A 15,698-nucleotide genomic window follows, 5' to 3' on the forward strand; every position below is an offset into this window, starting at 1 on the left:
AGTTTACAATAGGTAGCGACGCACTGGAAGTGGTAAGGGAATACATCTACTTAGGGAGTGACTGCGGATCCGGATCATGAGACTGATATAATCAGAAGAATAAGAATGGGATGGGGTGCGTTTGGCAGGCATTCTCTGATCATGAACAGCCGGTTGCCATTATCCCTCAAGAGAAAAGTGTATAACAGCTGTGTCTTACCACTACTCACGTACGGGGCAGAAACATAGAGGCTTACGAAAATGGTTCTTCTTAAATTGGGGACGACTCAACGAGCTATGGAAAGAAGAATGATGGGTGTAACGTCAAGGGATAAGAAAAGTGGAGATTGGATTAGGGAACAAACGCGAGTTAATGACGTCTTAGTTCAAATCAAGGAAAACAAATGGGCATGTGCAGGACATGTAATGAGGAGAGAAGATAACCGATGGTCATTAAGGTTAACGCACTGGATTCCAAGGAAAGGCAAGCGTAGCAGGGGGCGGCAGAAAGTTAGGTGGGCAGGGACGAGATGGCCACAATTAGTACATGACCGGGGTAGTTGGAGAAGTATGGGAGAGGCCTTTGCCCTGCAGTGGGTGTAACCAGGCTGATGATGATGATTATGATTCCAAACTTTATTATTTCAATTCTGCAATCAGCCCACCGCGATTGTTCAAAAACATTTTTGGACCACCCCACTTACCTGTCTGTCAAGCGACGTCATGAAAACCGCGAAAGCTCCGCATCTGATATGACTTGCACACACTGACTATGCATGATTGGGCCGAACAAAAGAAAAATAGTTATTTCTGATTCGACGCCTCTTCACTATTAGACCTCGGGTATTGGTCAAATGTTTTCGGGCTGCAGCCACTTCACAGGCCTGTCATGTGACGTCAAAAGACCGCGTAAACTGACCGCGTCAATGTGACGTGTACGCGTTAAAGATGCATATTATGCCGAACGAAACTGACTTTTCTTCTGAATAGCCGCAGGCTGCCCCGTTCCGAAAGGAACAAAAGATGGCTGCCGCCGATCGCTCAGGCACCGTCTACGGGCACCTGCCGTAGAGCATGGGCTTATATGCGTGTAATAAGGCATTTTGCGTGGCCGTGTAACGTTTTCCAGAACTCTCGGCATGTTTACGACCTCGTTCTGCCAACTCTTCTTTGCTGAGGATCCGTTTTAGCGTCATTATTAAGCTTCCGTTGTAGCCGCCGCGATTGTCGACGAGCCACCGAGGGCCAAGTAAGAGAAAGCGGACCGATTGCAATCGCCGGCACCACCCTCTTCATTCGGCTATCAATATTCAGTGCAGTGGCTCGGCCCCATCGAATCCCTCTCGCCTTGAGCGTGCTCCTCGCCTCTTGTGAGCCAAATAGATAGCCGCTCAGATAGCCAAATAGACAAGCCGCTCAGATAGCCAAATAGACAAGCCGCTCAGTGCAGGCAATGTTATCCGGTTTCCAAGCAAACAAAAGTGACCTCCAATGAACGAAGGGAGCATTTGATTGGTTTGTTAAGACAACCCTGTGGGTGAACACTCGATGCTTGCGCCGGCGGTTACGCAAATTTGACGTCGGGAGATTGTAATGCTGGAAACCATGTTGGAATAGTTTTACGTTATACGGCCCTTGCATTGCATTGCTATAATCTTGCGTTGCGAAGGGCGGTCACAGCGTATGCACAGCTCGCAATCTCGGCCAAAACGCGTGACGTTACATATGGGAAGCACGGAGGCCTAGCACTTCATTTAATTTGATTTATTAATTTTTTGGGCGATACGAGGCGCTACCTGCTGGTCAGGACAAAAGGAGTATGTTAGCCACTTGACGACCCCCTGCTAGGTTTGGGGGCAACATCAGCGGTGTTAGGGTTACAAATGTTCTTAACAACTATCTGTAGTAGTTCGGACACATTGAAATGTAAAAATACACGATTTTGAGTACGCAATAGCAGAGTACTAATAGCAATAGGCGATTTCGGACTAGCTTAGGGACATACGTTTTAGTTTTGACAAATTTAGTCATTCTATAGACAGCGCCGCAGTTGATTCAATACGAAGCACTGCGGCCAGCTCACTACAAAACGCATTGTAATCGCTCTTGGTTGGAGAATAGTTTCGATCAAGTATTTTTAATCACTGCCGAAGCAAAAAAGCATGCATCTACACAGGCAATGAACAAGTTAATTGATGCTCGCGTTAAATCAAGAATACAAATGCAAACGAACAGATGCAATTGCGGTCAGCTATTTCGGAAGATATATTTATGCGTTTACATTGGGACTCTGCCTTTGAAAACAAGTAATTGTTAAGAAATTCTGTAGTTTTCAAGGCAATTTCTGCAGCAAAAAAAGAACAAAGACAGAAAAGGCGCATTTACATTCCCGCATCTAATTTTGGTGAAAGCAAACAAAATATATTAAAATATTTTACGCTGCAGGTGACTTTGTTGTATTTTCTTTGATCTCCTATTCGCTGCTCCACCTGCTAGAATATGCGGGTAATCGCTTTGCTCTCCAAATTATGGAACTCTCGAAGCTGCACTTTTAACTTAAATGATGCTGGCTTCCGAAATTGTTTCTATATAAGCTTAATGGTTTGCGTAGCTTCTCATTGGTAACATTCCGGAGGCATTTGTGAAGAAAATCCGACCGGAGGAACTTCCGGAAGAAGTAACAATCGGAAGAAATAATAACCTGCTTTTGGTTTCTAGACGGTGTGCTCGATGCAAGTGGCAACGAATTTAAAACAATTGATTCAACAACAGTAGTTGTCTTCTCCGCAGGACTTGCTGGTGTTCCGCATGGCTCACTTCATACTGGGTGACGCGGCGACCCAGAAGGCCCTCCAGGTATGCTAACTATTAGCGCTCATTTTCGGTGTCGTGGCCTCGAACTAACAAAGGGCATCTCGTTATACTCGCAGAACTACGTGGCCGTGCGCGTGTTTAGCAGTACGACAACTGACGAAGAACTGAGCGCCTTCGGACCTGTAAGTGCAGGGAACTTGCACGGAGGTTTTCTTGTCCCTCTTTGGTCATACCTTCCGACAGAAATCCCTCGAGGAAACTCCGGTGTCTATGGAAGCGGCAAGCAGGGCGGCTAAGCCTGCACGGGCATGACGAGCATTTCACGCATGGGCCTAAACTTTGTATTTCTGGTTGGCTTCATAGGGCTTGGCGACTTTGCAAATGAAACAAATGTCACCAAAATATTTCATTGTAAGTACAACAGTTCGCAATTATTGCGTGTGCGTAGAGACGCTCAGGTATTGCACTTCTGGTTTCTCAGAGCGCCTGTGTCTTAATGACGCCGTACACCCGCCCAGCCATTAGAACGCCAGTGCAGCCGAGGAAATAAACGTGTCGAATACGTGGACACTTGGAGAAAACCCCCAAGCAAGGTTGTGGAACGCCATAAGACAGTCTGCTTACATGATTAATAGGTAATGATAGGCTAGTTGGTGATCCATGACATTGAAGTAGCCCACTTAAATCGAACACTTTCCGCATACATGAAAAAGGACATACCCAGGTGCTGGACTGCAACTGCTGCTTCATTGCTCCAAGACCCGCCTATCGAGCACGAGGTGCTCGATATTTCTTAGTCATAACCACGAGAAGTACACAATGAAGCCAACGAAAACTTATCGCTACAGCTATTTACACATTCAAGCGTGTAACCTCATGTGTACGGCGTTAAAATTTGAATTGCACAGGACAGCGATATCGAACTACACTCGCCAATGCAGAAACCGTAGTAGAAAAGCGTACAATAATTGTGACAATTGAAGAGTCTGACGGTAATATCTAGTTCTGTTTAATTGATGCAGTTTTCGTATCGTTCGTGGTAGCTATCGTGTTCAGTTGCCACAAGAAGTTTACAGAACATTTGTCCCTGTCGACGATTCCATCTTACTCCTTAATGATGAGAGTATTTCCCAAAAAAACCGACCCACCACTTTTTATATACATTCACAGATGTGTTAACATGCATATTATGTAAGATTCTTAACTGCTGTCTAAACGGAAAGGTTGAAATATGGAAAAGAGAAACAAAAGGAAATGACAAACTACCCACCTGCGGAGCTTCGGCATTGCGTGTGCGATCGATGCTCTCCGAATCGAGCTACTGCGGCGGCTACCTTTCCGTGCACTTTCTTGGATATTTATCGCAGTGTGCTTGATCTGGATCGCAGAGTGACGCTCGCGTACACGCAGGGCGTCTCGAATGAGCTTCTCGTAGCATGGCGCGAGGAACCGTACCAGACAAACGAGCTGGCCAGGACGCTTGGGAATACCAAGATTATCACCTGGAAAAATGGGTAAGAGACGCCTAGACAATCTGCAACAGCGGATGCACGCATCGCTTTTTTTTTTCCTGTTTCTTGCTGGTTCAGTGAGGTACGTGCGTACGACGCGTTATATATTGTGTAAACCCTCTGGTGTCAAAGTGCTTTGTTCCCCAACCTTACTTCAGCCATAATCTGTCGTTCTGGGTGTGCCGAATCAACACTAGTGCATTCAAATGCTCTTGGCCCTAAATAGGACGCATATCAGTGAATTTGTCGTCGTTTTTCTGACTATCATCCTCGGCCTAGCTAGGACCGACGCAGAGATTTAAGGGACACGCAAAAGAGGCATTCAATACATTTAGACTGCAGTAATTACGTTGCAATCTTTGTTTTTCTATCTTGGCGGTAAGGGAGCTCGCTACGCGAAGCAAAAGTGAAACGTAAGCGCGTATTAAAAAAACAAATTCGCGTCGCGATCTGAGCCCCAGGACGTACATGGGAGGCCGTCGACTTCATTAGGCGCAAAGAACATTCTCGTATTATCGCCGTTGTCGTCGTCGCAAGCTGGCGTGGAACTTCCAAACGGTGTCCCCGCCTGCCGTTCGCTTTTTCGTGTCTCCTGACTCATGATGACGCCTCAAATGTGAATACTGCCTTTTCTGGTACTAGCGAAGTGTAATGCCAAGTGCAACACTAACATTCCTTACCGCGTCAACGTTAAGGGCCCGAGCCGAAGAAAACCCGGTGCCTGTATCTGGCGCCGGCATCCCATGAGCGAAAATTACTGTATATATTTCATAATAATAATAATAATAATAATAATAATAATAATAATAATAATAATAATAATAATAATAATAATAATAATAATAATAATAATAATAATAATAATAATAATAATAATAACGATTATTATTATTATTCTACACAAGAAATCATCATCATCAACAACAACAACAACAACAACCTGTATTATTTGCACTGCAGGACGAAGGACTCTCACTGGAATCTCCAATTATCTTTGTCCTGCGCCAACCGATCCTATCTAACGCCGGGAAATTGCCTAATTTCATGGCCCCACCTAGTCTTCTCCCGTCCTCGATTGCCCTTCTCTTCGCACCCATTATATCATCCTAATAGTCCACCGGTTACCTAACTTATGCATTACATGACCGGAAGAGCTCCCTTTTTTCTGTTAATGTCAATTAGAATATCGGCTATCCCCATTTGATATATGATCCAAACCACTCCGTTTTCATCACTTAACGAACGTTGGCGGGCTAGTTGGTTAGCATCCATGGTAGAATGTAGAAGCGCTGCTGAACGAGAACGCAGAAAGAAACAAATACACAGACAAGTGTTGCGTCTGAGTATTTGTTTCTTTCTACAGCCTCGTTCAGTCGCGCTTCTACGTCTCGGAGCGTTATGCCTAGAAATCTTTGTTCCATCGCGCTTTGCATGGTCCTTAACTTCTTCTTAAGTTTCTTTGTCAGTCTCCAAGTCTCTGCTCCATATGTCAGCACTGGTAAAATCCACTGATCCTTCATCTTCCTTTTCAATGATAATGGTGAGCTTCCGGTCAGGAGCTGACAGTGTCTTCCGTATGCTCTCCAATCATTTTATTCTTCTGTAAATTTCCTTCTCAATATCAGGGTTCCCTGTGAGTAATTGACCTAGGTAAACGTACTCCTTCATAGACTCTAGAGGCTGTCTGGCAATCCTGAACTCTTGTTCCCTTGCCCGGCAATTCATTCAGTCTTTGTCTTCTGCATATTAATCTTCAACCCCAATTTTGCTCTTTCTGTTAAGGTCCTCAATCATTTGTTGCAACTCGTCTGCATTGTTGCTGAATAGAAAAATGTCATCTGCAAATTTACTCCTATGCCTTCCGAGTTTAATAGCTTGAATACTTCTTCCAAGCACGCAGTGAATGGCATTGGAGAAATTGTGTCTCCTTGCCTGACACCTTTTTGTATAGATATATTCCTGCTTTTCTTGGTAGAATAAAGGTAGCTGTAGAACCTTTGTAGTTATTTTCTTGGTATCTTTCTACTTTTCAAGTGGAGAATAACGCTAGCTGTGGAACCTCTTTAGATACTTTCCAGTATGTTTACGTAAGCGGTCGGTACTCCCTGATTATATAATGCCTTTGACTGCTGGTATCTCTACTGAATCAAACCCATTTCTTTATAGGTATCTTCCGACATTTCTTTTATGGTATAAAGGTTATAAACAGGGATAAAATGATTGGCCAACGTTTCGATAGGAGGACCTATCTTAATCAAAGGTGGCCTCGTCCTCCTGAAAGGTCAGTAGTGTGACGTCTCGTGCGGTTGTTGTCGGTGGTGGTTGCTTATAAAAGGAGAGTTCCGAGCTAATGAGCGCTGTCGCCTGACGTCCGTAAGCGTGGTTTCTAAGACGAGGGGACAATCTCGGGGAGAAAAGAAAATAAATGAAACAGGAAAAAAAGGGATTCCAAGGGGGGGAAAAGATCGAGAAAAGAAAAAGAACGGCATGGGGGGCATGGGTACGAGAGGTTAGGGAGATCCAGGGTTGTCGTTGGCGGCATGTTTTTGCGGCTAGAAGAGCCGGTCAGGCGATCAGTGCGCGAGTAACAAAAAAAAGTACCCAAAAATACATCAATTGAAAGAACGACTTAAGGAGCGTAGCAGCAATGCGTCGCGTAATTTTGGAGGAGTTAAGGTGGTAGGCCACATGAAAAAGCCAATTTTTTTCAAGAGATCGATTGTTTGCTTTTTGGTGGTTTCTGTATGCCCAAATATTCAAGAATATGGAGCAGCAGGAACATTTATCTATTCATCAGTAGTTGCAGAGTTACAGCACGTTTTCCCTACCATGCCCTCGTATTCCAAAACCGAAATCAAAACCAAAACCACACCAATGGCCCTCTGTCCCCAACAGCTTCGGAGCATCTGACCAAGGCGGTGGTCAGACCTGTAAAGCAGCAGAGGGTGCTAAGAATCTCTGGGTCTGGACAGGCCACCAATGGAAACGGACACTTGCAACGTTTAATATCCGATCCCTCTCGAGTGAGGCTAGCTTAGCTGGACTCTGAGGAAATATCAGACATGGTTTGGGATATTATCGGCCTTAGTAAGATTAGAAGAACTAGTGAGGCTTACACATTGCTAAATAACGGCCACGTCTTCTGCTATAGAGGTCTCTCTGATGAGAAGCAATACGGGGTAGGATTCTTAATTCATAAGGACATAGCGGGCAACATTGACGAATTCTACAGCATCAACGAGAAAGTAGCAGTAGTCGTAATCAAACTCAATAAGAGGTATGGATTAAAGGTAGTACAAACCTACGCTCCAACGTCCAGTCACGAAGATGAGGAAGTAAATCAGTTTGATGAAGATGTTTAATTAGCGATTAGAAAAGTGCAAACTCGGTATACAGTAGCAATGGGTGACTTTAATGCAAAAGTGGGGAAAAAGCAGGCGGATGAACAGGCAATTGGTAACTATGCGTCGATTCTAGAAACGCTAGAGGATAGATGCTGGTAGAATTCGCAGAAAGGAATAAGCTGAGAATAATGAATACCGTTTTCAGGAAACGCAGCAACAGAAAGTGGACCTGGAAAAGCCCTAATGGGGAAAAAATGAAATTGACTTGATACTTCGGCCTATCCCAGCATAGTGCAGGATGTAGAAGTGATAGGTAAGGTGAAGTGCAGTGATCATAGGTTAGTGAGGGCTAGGATTCAACTCAATTTCAAGAGAGAAAGAGTAAAATTGGACAAGAAGAAACTGGTCGATCTAGAGGCAGTAAGGGTAAAAGGAGAAAAATTTAGGCCGGTACTTGGCAAACAAATATGCAGCCTTAGAACAGAGAGTTAATGATGATGACATAGAGGCAGGGGCGTAGCCAGGGGGGGGGGGTCTTATGGGGCTTCAGCCTCCCCCCTCCCCGAATTTTTTTTCGTGCTGTCCATGCACCGGCGACCAAAGCAACCGCCGGCCCCGAAATCATTCTGGATTTTGTCTAGAATGTCTTTCTCACATTCGAAAAGACATTTCACCGCGAATATTGCGAACTCGCTATGCATTTCGCGGGAACGCCCATGCTCCGGTTGTCACATAACGCAAGCGACCCCATCCACGCACAAAATTTCAAGGGCGTTCTGATGGCGAACGGGCTCGCCGCGGAATCGCGCGGAGGCCGTGGAATCTACGGAGCGCATGGATGTCAATTGCGAAACTTTATTGGTATAAAATTCTCATAAATTTTTCACTTGAAAGTTGCACTGACATTTCCAAAGTTGTACTTTAGATTTTCAATTGAGGAACTTTGTCGGTTGTTGTTGCTATAAACATTTGACGCCAAAGGTGCATTGACTTTTCTGAAGTCTTACATCGGAACATACAGCGAGACAAGCCAAATCAACACACTATTATATAAGTTGACAAAGCACGTAGCGAAATCCGATGAGAGGAACAGTTCTGATGATTCATTTGTGCCGTCAGGTCACACAAGAAAATATAAACATTTTTTACACCTGCGCCAAAGCACCCATGTCAAGACACTAAAGCTAGTCAAGTTAACTCCGTTCTTATTTATTTTTTCTACTTTGACTTTTACTCGCGAAGACACATTGAGCCTCTTCAATTTTCTTGTTCTCGCTAGCCGCGGGCTCTCAAAGCCATCCAGAGCGCATGCGTTTTTCTCGTGTTGCCCCGACGACCGCGCGGCGGACTTCAGTAATTAATTAAATGAACTGCAGCCTCATTCCTACCGTCGCCCTCATGTTTCGGATAAAGTCCAAGGGCAATAACATCGGGACCTCGCGCCGCATGCTGTATGTGCGAGTGAAAGCGTAGTTGTGGGGGGGGGGGGGTAGGTAATAGGTGAGCCGACGAAGGTGACTCAGTCTTGTGTGCGCAAGGGAGAAAAGCGGGGAGCAAGCACGCCGACTGCTGTCGTGCGCGACACATAGGGGAGAGGGGACGGAATGGGGGCAGGATCTAGGATTCTGTGAATCTGTGATTGCGCAATATGTTTATTTTCCTTATTTGACGCATTATATGCACTGACTTTTTCTTAGATACGTAGATTCGTTGGATATTTATACGGATATTTAAATATCTGGTTGCGAGGTTTTGTGCATACGTGCAGTGAACTTTGTTTCCAGTGACACTTTCTTGGCCTTTATCAAGCTGTATCTTCGCATTTGTACGTTCCATTGTATCTTTGTATTTCTAATGTTGCATGGCGAGTGAAATGAAAGTGAGCCTACCCACCCCTTGGAATAATGGTTCGGTTCATTATATGCGAGGCATGCGAGTAGCACACAGTCATGTCTCATTTACAAAAGTGACAGACATGGATGAGGACAAATGTTTTTAATGCTCTCATACACTGCGTTGAACATGTTTGCGTGACGTAATGGACGCTCAAGAAGATCATCAGCGCGGTGCCATGAGATTTTTGACAGCTGAAAGTGTTTCCCAAAAAGAAATTAGTCACCCTATGGTTGTCGCGTACGTCGAACATTACATTTCATTGGTCACTGTGAAGCGTTGGAGCAAACGGTTCAAAGTAGGACGTGAAAGTTGAAAAGACGATCCAAGACCGGGCCAAAACCATCGTGCAATCACCCCTAACAAAATTGCAAAGGTTGATGAGCTGATGAGACAAGAACGAGGGATAAGCATCGATGAACTGGCAGAGCGTGTGCAGTTCGGTTCACACAATAATTCATGAACATTTCGGTTCTCGGCTCTTGTGTGCGCAATGGATGCCCAAGATTTTGAACCACCGCCGAAAGACGGAGAAGATTGGCGCTGCCTTGGCTTATCGGATCCGGTATCACAACGAGGGTGACGACTTCTTGTCTGCAATTGTGATCGAGGACAAAACATGGTGCCCTATTACGAGCCTGAAACACGGCGACAAAGCTTACAGTGGAAACATTCGAATTCACCACCTCCAAAGAAAGCAAAGGCCGTCATTTCCACTGCAAAGGTGTTGTTGACTTCCTTTCCATCGTCAGGGGCCATTATTGATAGAATTTGCTAAATATCGAGACACTGTCAATTGATTCCGATATTGTGAAACGCCGGATCGGCTGCGTATCGCAATCAAGAGCAAACAAAGTGGAAAATTGGCAAATGGCGTTATTTTGTTCCACGACAATGCACGTCCCCACGTCGCTGATGTGGGTAACACAAAACTGGCAAAGTTCAAGTGGGAAATGCTGCAGCATCCGCCACACAGGCCAGACCTGTCGCCTTGCGACTTCCACATATTGGGGCAAGTAAAAAAAGAGCGCAAGGGAACGAGATTCCTGTCGGAGGATGGCGTGAAAGAGTCAGTTGCAGACTTTTTGAAGCACCAACCCAACGAGTTTTATGAGACGGAACTCGTTAGTCAGTGGGACAAATGTCTAAACGCTCATGCAGACTACATTTAAATGAAGTACTCCGTTTGTCATATATTCGCAATGGCTCAATTTCATTTGACTCGCCCTCTTATATCTTGCAAAGCTCTTGCTTTTTATGTGTGCTCTATGTTGCGACTATAATTTCGGTGCAATTACTCAGAATAGACGACCCGTGAAAGCTGCTCCTGCGCAATATATTGGAACAAAGAACTGCGTCATTGAGATATTTCCCGGGCTGTTGCGTACGTACAAAAAGGTAAACATGGTTCTTGAATGACAAAGTTTGATTAAAATATTTCTCCTCAACTAATTTTGCCGCCTTTACATTTTTCATATCGGTGGCATGCACTGCTTTGCTGGTTTCGAACTGATGTATAGTTCTAAAGTTCGTGTGATATTTTCTTTACGTATTAAATAGACAAAAACATGGAAGCATTGATATCAGTTAATCTGGGCACAATGTTCGGGACATACGAGTATATTCTTTTATAAAATATTTTGCTTGTTTTGACCATGCATAGCATTCAATAATTCGTTTGCAGCATCTTTGGCAATGGCAATGAAGTTAATATTCGTGTATTTGATCGCCCGAGAAATTGTTTAAGAGGAAGCTTTAGCTCGGGCTCAACTCCGTTGCGGCCTATTCAAATACATGTAAAACGCAGAAACGCTTTTCTGAGATAACCCCTGGATCGCTTTTAATGCAATTTCTTGCATTTAGGAGAGAAAGTTAGTCAGTTGGAATCAAAGTTTTGATTTTGGGCCTGAATTTTGTTTAAAATATATTGAAAAATTAGAAAGTTCGAAAAAAATAGAAGCACGACGTTTAGAAACTAGTAGCTCTGCATCAAGAACAGATATCGCGCCTGTGTAAACGGTATCTATTATAACAATCAAAGCGGGGAAATTTGATATGGCAATTTGTATCTTACGTGAATTGGTTGCGTTGCGTACAAGGGTTCTGCAAAAGCCGTATTTCCGTAATACTAAATTCTATTGAGATTCATGTGTAACATATCAGTTTTGTCCGCTGCATATGTACTATTAGATTCAATTCACAGAATTGTGATATCATTTTCGATTGTTGAGTTACAGAGCTTTAAACTTGATAGTTTCGTCTCCTGAAAATTTTGGCCAATTTTTAATTGACAACATAAATGAAACATCCGAAACGAACAGACACTAGAATTTAAATTTTTTCTTTTAAATGCAACAAACCTGGACAAGTTTGATGCAGTGGTTGCCTAGTAAAATAAGTTCTCCTTCTACATGTATTTATATAGGAGCACTCGAGTTAAAGCATGCTCTTAAGGAGGAGACCGAGCTGCAACGTGAGCTGCCCCCCCGCCCCCCCCCCCCCCAACAAAACTTCTGGCTACGCCACTGCATAGAGGTAACGAAGGAAACCGTAACGAGGCTGGCCTCAGAGGCAGCAATTGAAGTGGGAGGCAAAGCATCAAGGCAGCCAGTAGGCAAGCTCTCCCAAGCATTAAAAGACCTAATAAAAGCAACAAAGAATGAAATTGTCCAACTCAAGAGATAAGATACAATGCGCGGAACTGTCAAAACTGATCAACAAAGCGAAAATATTTGATGGTAGAATTTATAACGGGAGAAAGTCTGAAGAAGTCATAAAAGATGGATACAGCCTGAAATCATTGAGAAGGCAACTTGGCATAGGACAGACCAAGATGTATGCAGTGAAAGATAAGCAGGGTAATATCAGCAATCTCGAAGGTATAATAAAAGCAGCAGAATTCTATACTAACCTGTACAGTACCCAGAGAATCCAGGAGTACTCTAATCGAAACAATAATGAGCACTATACAGAAACTCCTCCTATATCTAGAGATGAGGTTAGTAGGTCCTTGCAAGGCATGAGACAGCGAAAAGCGGCAGCAGAAGACGGAATAACAGTCGATTTAATCAAAGATAGAGGAGACATAATGCTAGGAAAACTGGTGGCTCTCTTTACGAAGTGTCTATCGACTGCAAGGGTCCCAGAAAACTGGAAGAATGCAAATATTATACTAATTCACAAAAAAGAAGACGTTAAAGAACTGAAAAATTATATGGCCATTAGCTTACTCCCAGTATTACATAAAATATTTACCAAACTAATATCCAATATAATAAGGGCAACACTGGGCTTTGTCAACTAAGGGAACAGTCTGGCTTCAGGAAAGGATACTCTACAATTTATCACATCCGTGTTATTAATCAGGTTATCGAGAAATATGAAGAACGCAATAAGCCTGTTTATATGGCTTTCATAGATTACGAAAAAGCATTTGACTCAGTAGAGATACCAGCAGTCATAGAGGCATTGCGTAATCAAGGAGTACAGACCGCTTAGTTAAGTACCCTGGAAAATATCTAGAGAGATTCCACAGCCGCCTTAATTCTACTCAAGAAAAGTAGAAAGACACCTATAAAGAAAGGCGTCAAACAAGGAGACACAATCGCTCGAATACTATTCGCTGCATGCTGGAAGAAGTATTCAAGTGTTTAAACTGGGAAGGTTTATGAGTAAGGATCGATGGCGAATACCTCAGCAACGTTCGGCTTGCCGATGACATTGTCCTATTTAGCAACACTGCGGATGAGGTACGCCAAATTATTGTGGACCTTAATAGGGAGTGTGTAAGAGTGGAGCTGAAGATTATTATGCAGAAAACAAACATAATGATAAATAACCGGGCAAGCGAACAAGAGTTAAGATCGCAAGTCAGCCTCTAGAATGTGTGATGGAGTAGGTTTACCTAAGTGAACTAATCACAGGGAACCCTGACCATAAGAAGGAAATTCACAGAAGAATAAAAATGGGTTGGATCGCATACGGCAGACATCGTGAGCTCCTGACTGGGAGCTTGCCGTTATCATTGAAAAGGAAAGTATACAATCAGTGCATTTTACTGCTGCTGACATATGGGGCAGAGACTTGCAGTCTGACAAAGAAACTTGAGAACAAGTTAAGGACCGCACAAAGAAGGATGGAACGAAGAATGCTAGGCATAACTTTAAGAGACAGAATGAGAGCCGTTTGGATCAGAGAGCAAACGGGTATAGACGATATTCTAATAGATATGAAGAGAAAAAATGGTGCTTGGCATGTCATGTAATTCACGGGTTAGATAACAGTTGGATGATTTGAGTGACAGAATGGGTTCCAAGGAAGGGAAACGCAGTAGATTACGGCAGAGGACTAGGTGGTGTGACGAAATTAGGAAATTTTCGGGTGCTAGTGGGAATCGGTTGGCGCAGGACAGGGGTAATTGGGGATCGCAGGGGTTGGTTTTCATCCTGCAGTGGACATAAATAGGCTGGTGCCGATGATGATGACGATGATACATTGTAGAGTACCCCTTTCTGAAGCCAGCGTGTTGCCTTGGTTGACTAAAGCCTAATGTTGCCATTATTCTATTGCAAATTTTCTTGACGAATCTTTGATATAATGGGAGTAAGCTAAAGGACCTATAATTTTTCAATTCTTTAACGTCTCCTTTTTCTGCATTAGTATAATTTTGGTATTCTTCCAGTTCTCTTTGACCCTTTAGGTCGACAGAGAGTTCCTATAGAGGTCCGCCAGTTTTTCAACCTATACGTGTCTTCTATCTTAGATTAAATCGACTGTTATTCCATCTTTTCTATTACTTTACGCGTTTCATGTCTTGCAAGGCCCTTGTAACCTCATCGCTAGTTATAATAAGGCGTCTGTGTAACCTGTTGATTATTACTTCGAATGGAGGTATTGTGGCTTCTCTGAGTACTGTACAAGTCAGTATAGGATTCAATCGCTGGTCTTACTAAACCTTCGAGATTGCTGATATTACCCGGCTTATTCTTTAGTGGATACATCTTGGCTTGTCCTATGCCACGCTTGCTTGTCACTGTTTTCATGCTGCGCCCATTTTCACTGCTTCCTCAGTCATTCTAGCGTTACAATCTCGAATATCCATTTTCTTCTTGTTGATCAGTTTGGACAGTTCCTCGAATTCTATCTTATTTCTTCAGTTGGGCATTTTTATTCTTTGTTATTACTTTATTAGGTCCTTTGATATTTGGGAGAGTTTGCCTACTCGTTGCTTTGGTGCTTTATTTGCCACTTCACTTGCTGCTTCTGAAACCAGCCTTGTTACGGTTTCATTCATTACCTCTAAGTCATCTTCATGTCTCTGTTCTAAGGCTGCATATCTGTTCGCAAGTACCAGGCTGAATTGATCTGCTTTTACCGTTACTGCCTTTAGGTTGACCTGTTCCTCCTTGACCAATTTAGATCTTTCTCTCTTGAAATTGAGGTGAATCCTAGCCCTCACTAACCTATGATCATACCACTTTACCCTACCTATCACTTCTACATCCTGCGATATGCGGGGATCGGCGGAAAGTATGAAATCTGTTTCATTTCTTGTTGATCATTAGGGCTTTTCCAGATCCACTTTTTGTTCCAGGGCTTTCTGAAGACGGTGTTCATTATTCGCAGCTTTGTCCTTTCCGCGAATTCTACCAGCATCCCTCTTCTAGCGTTTCTAGAATCGACGGCGCATTTGCCAATTACGTGTTCACCAGCCAGCTCTAGGCTTTGTATATGCCACGCCTTGCTATATGAGATGCGGTATATGCTGCTTATAGGAGGTCGTAATTATATTGTGGCACCATCACTAAGGTTGCTCATCATTTGTCTTAAATTCTTGACGAAGCTATTGCTCGGAATTTTGAGAATGACAGCCCACAAAGGACGTAAAACAATACCCCGACGGCGGTTGCTTTTTATGTTAAATGTTCTGACATAAATATTGAAAATTCGAAACAATAGCAGATACCTGAAAATGTAGAAAAGAAGAGAGCAGATTGGTTGAGGGAACAAACGTTGAGGGAACAAACGCGAGGTAGTGACATCTTGGTTGAAATCAAGAAAAAGAAATGGGCATGGGCAGGGCATGTAATGAGCAGGGAAGATAACCGATGGCCATTAAGGGTAAAGGACTGGATTCCAAGGGAAGGGAAGGGAGGAA

General features: G+C 43.5%; 1 protein-coding gene across 5 annotated transcripts in view; it reads left to right on the forward strand.

Annotated features, from left to right (window-relative positions):
• The window catches only part of LOC142590620 (uncharacterized), a 328,406-nt gene that overhangs the window by 109,036 nt on the left and 203,672 nt on the right, over nt 1-15,698 (forward strand). For all 5 annotated transcript variants that reach the window (XM_075702951.1, XM_075702953.1, XM_075702954.1 and 2 more), the window contains exons 10-12: nt 2,770-2,835; nt 2,910-2,975; nt 4,204-4,307. In XM_075702951.1, the coding sequence (XP_075559066.1) occupies nt 2,770-2,835; nt 2,910-2,975; nt 4,204-4,307 (236 nt within the window). The remainder of the gene's footprint in view (nt 1-2,769; nt 2,836-2,909; nt 2,976-4,203; nt 4,308-15,698) is intronic.

This window comes from Dermacentor variabilis, chromosome 8, assembly GCF_050947875.1.
Source record: "Dermacentor variabilis isolate Ectoservices chromosome 8, ASM5094787v1, whole genome shotgun sequence".
NCBI classification, from domain to species: Eukaryota; Metazoa; Arthropoda; class Arachnida; order Ixodida; family Ixodidae; genus Dermacentor; species Dermacentor variabilis.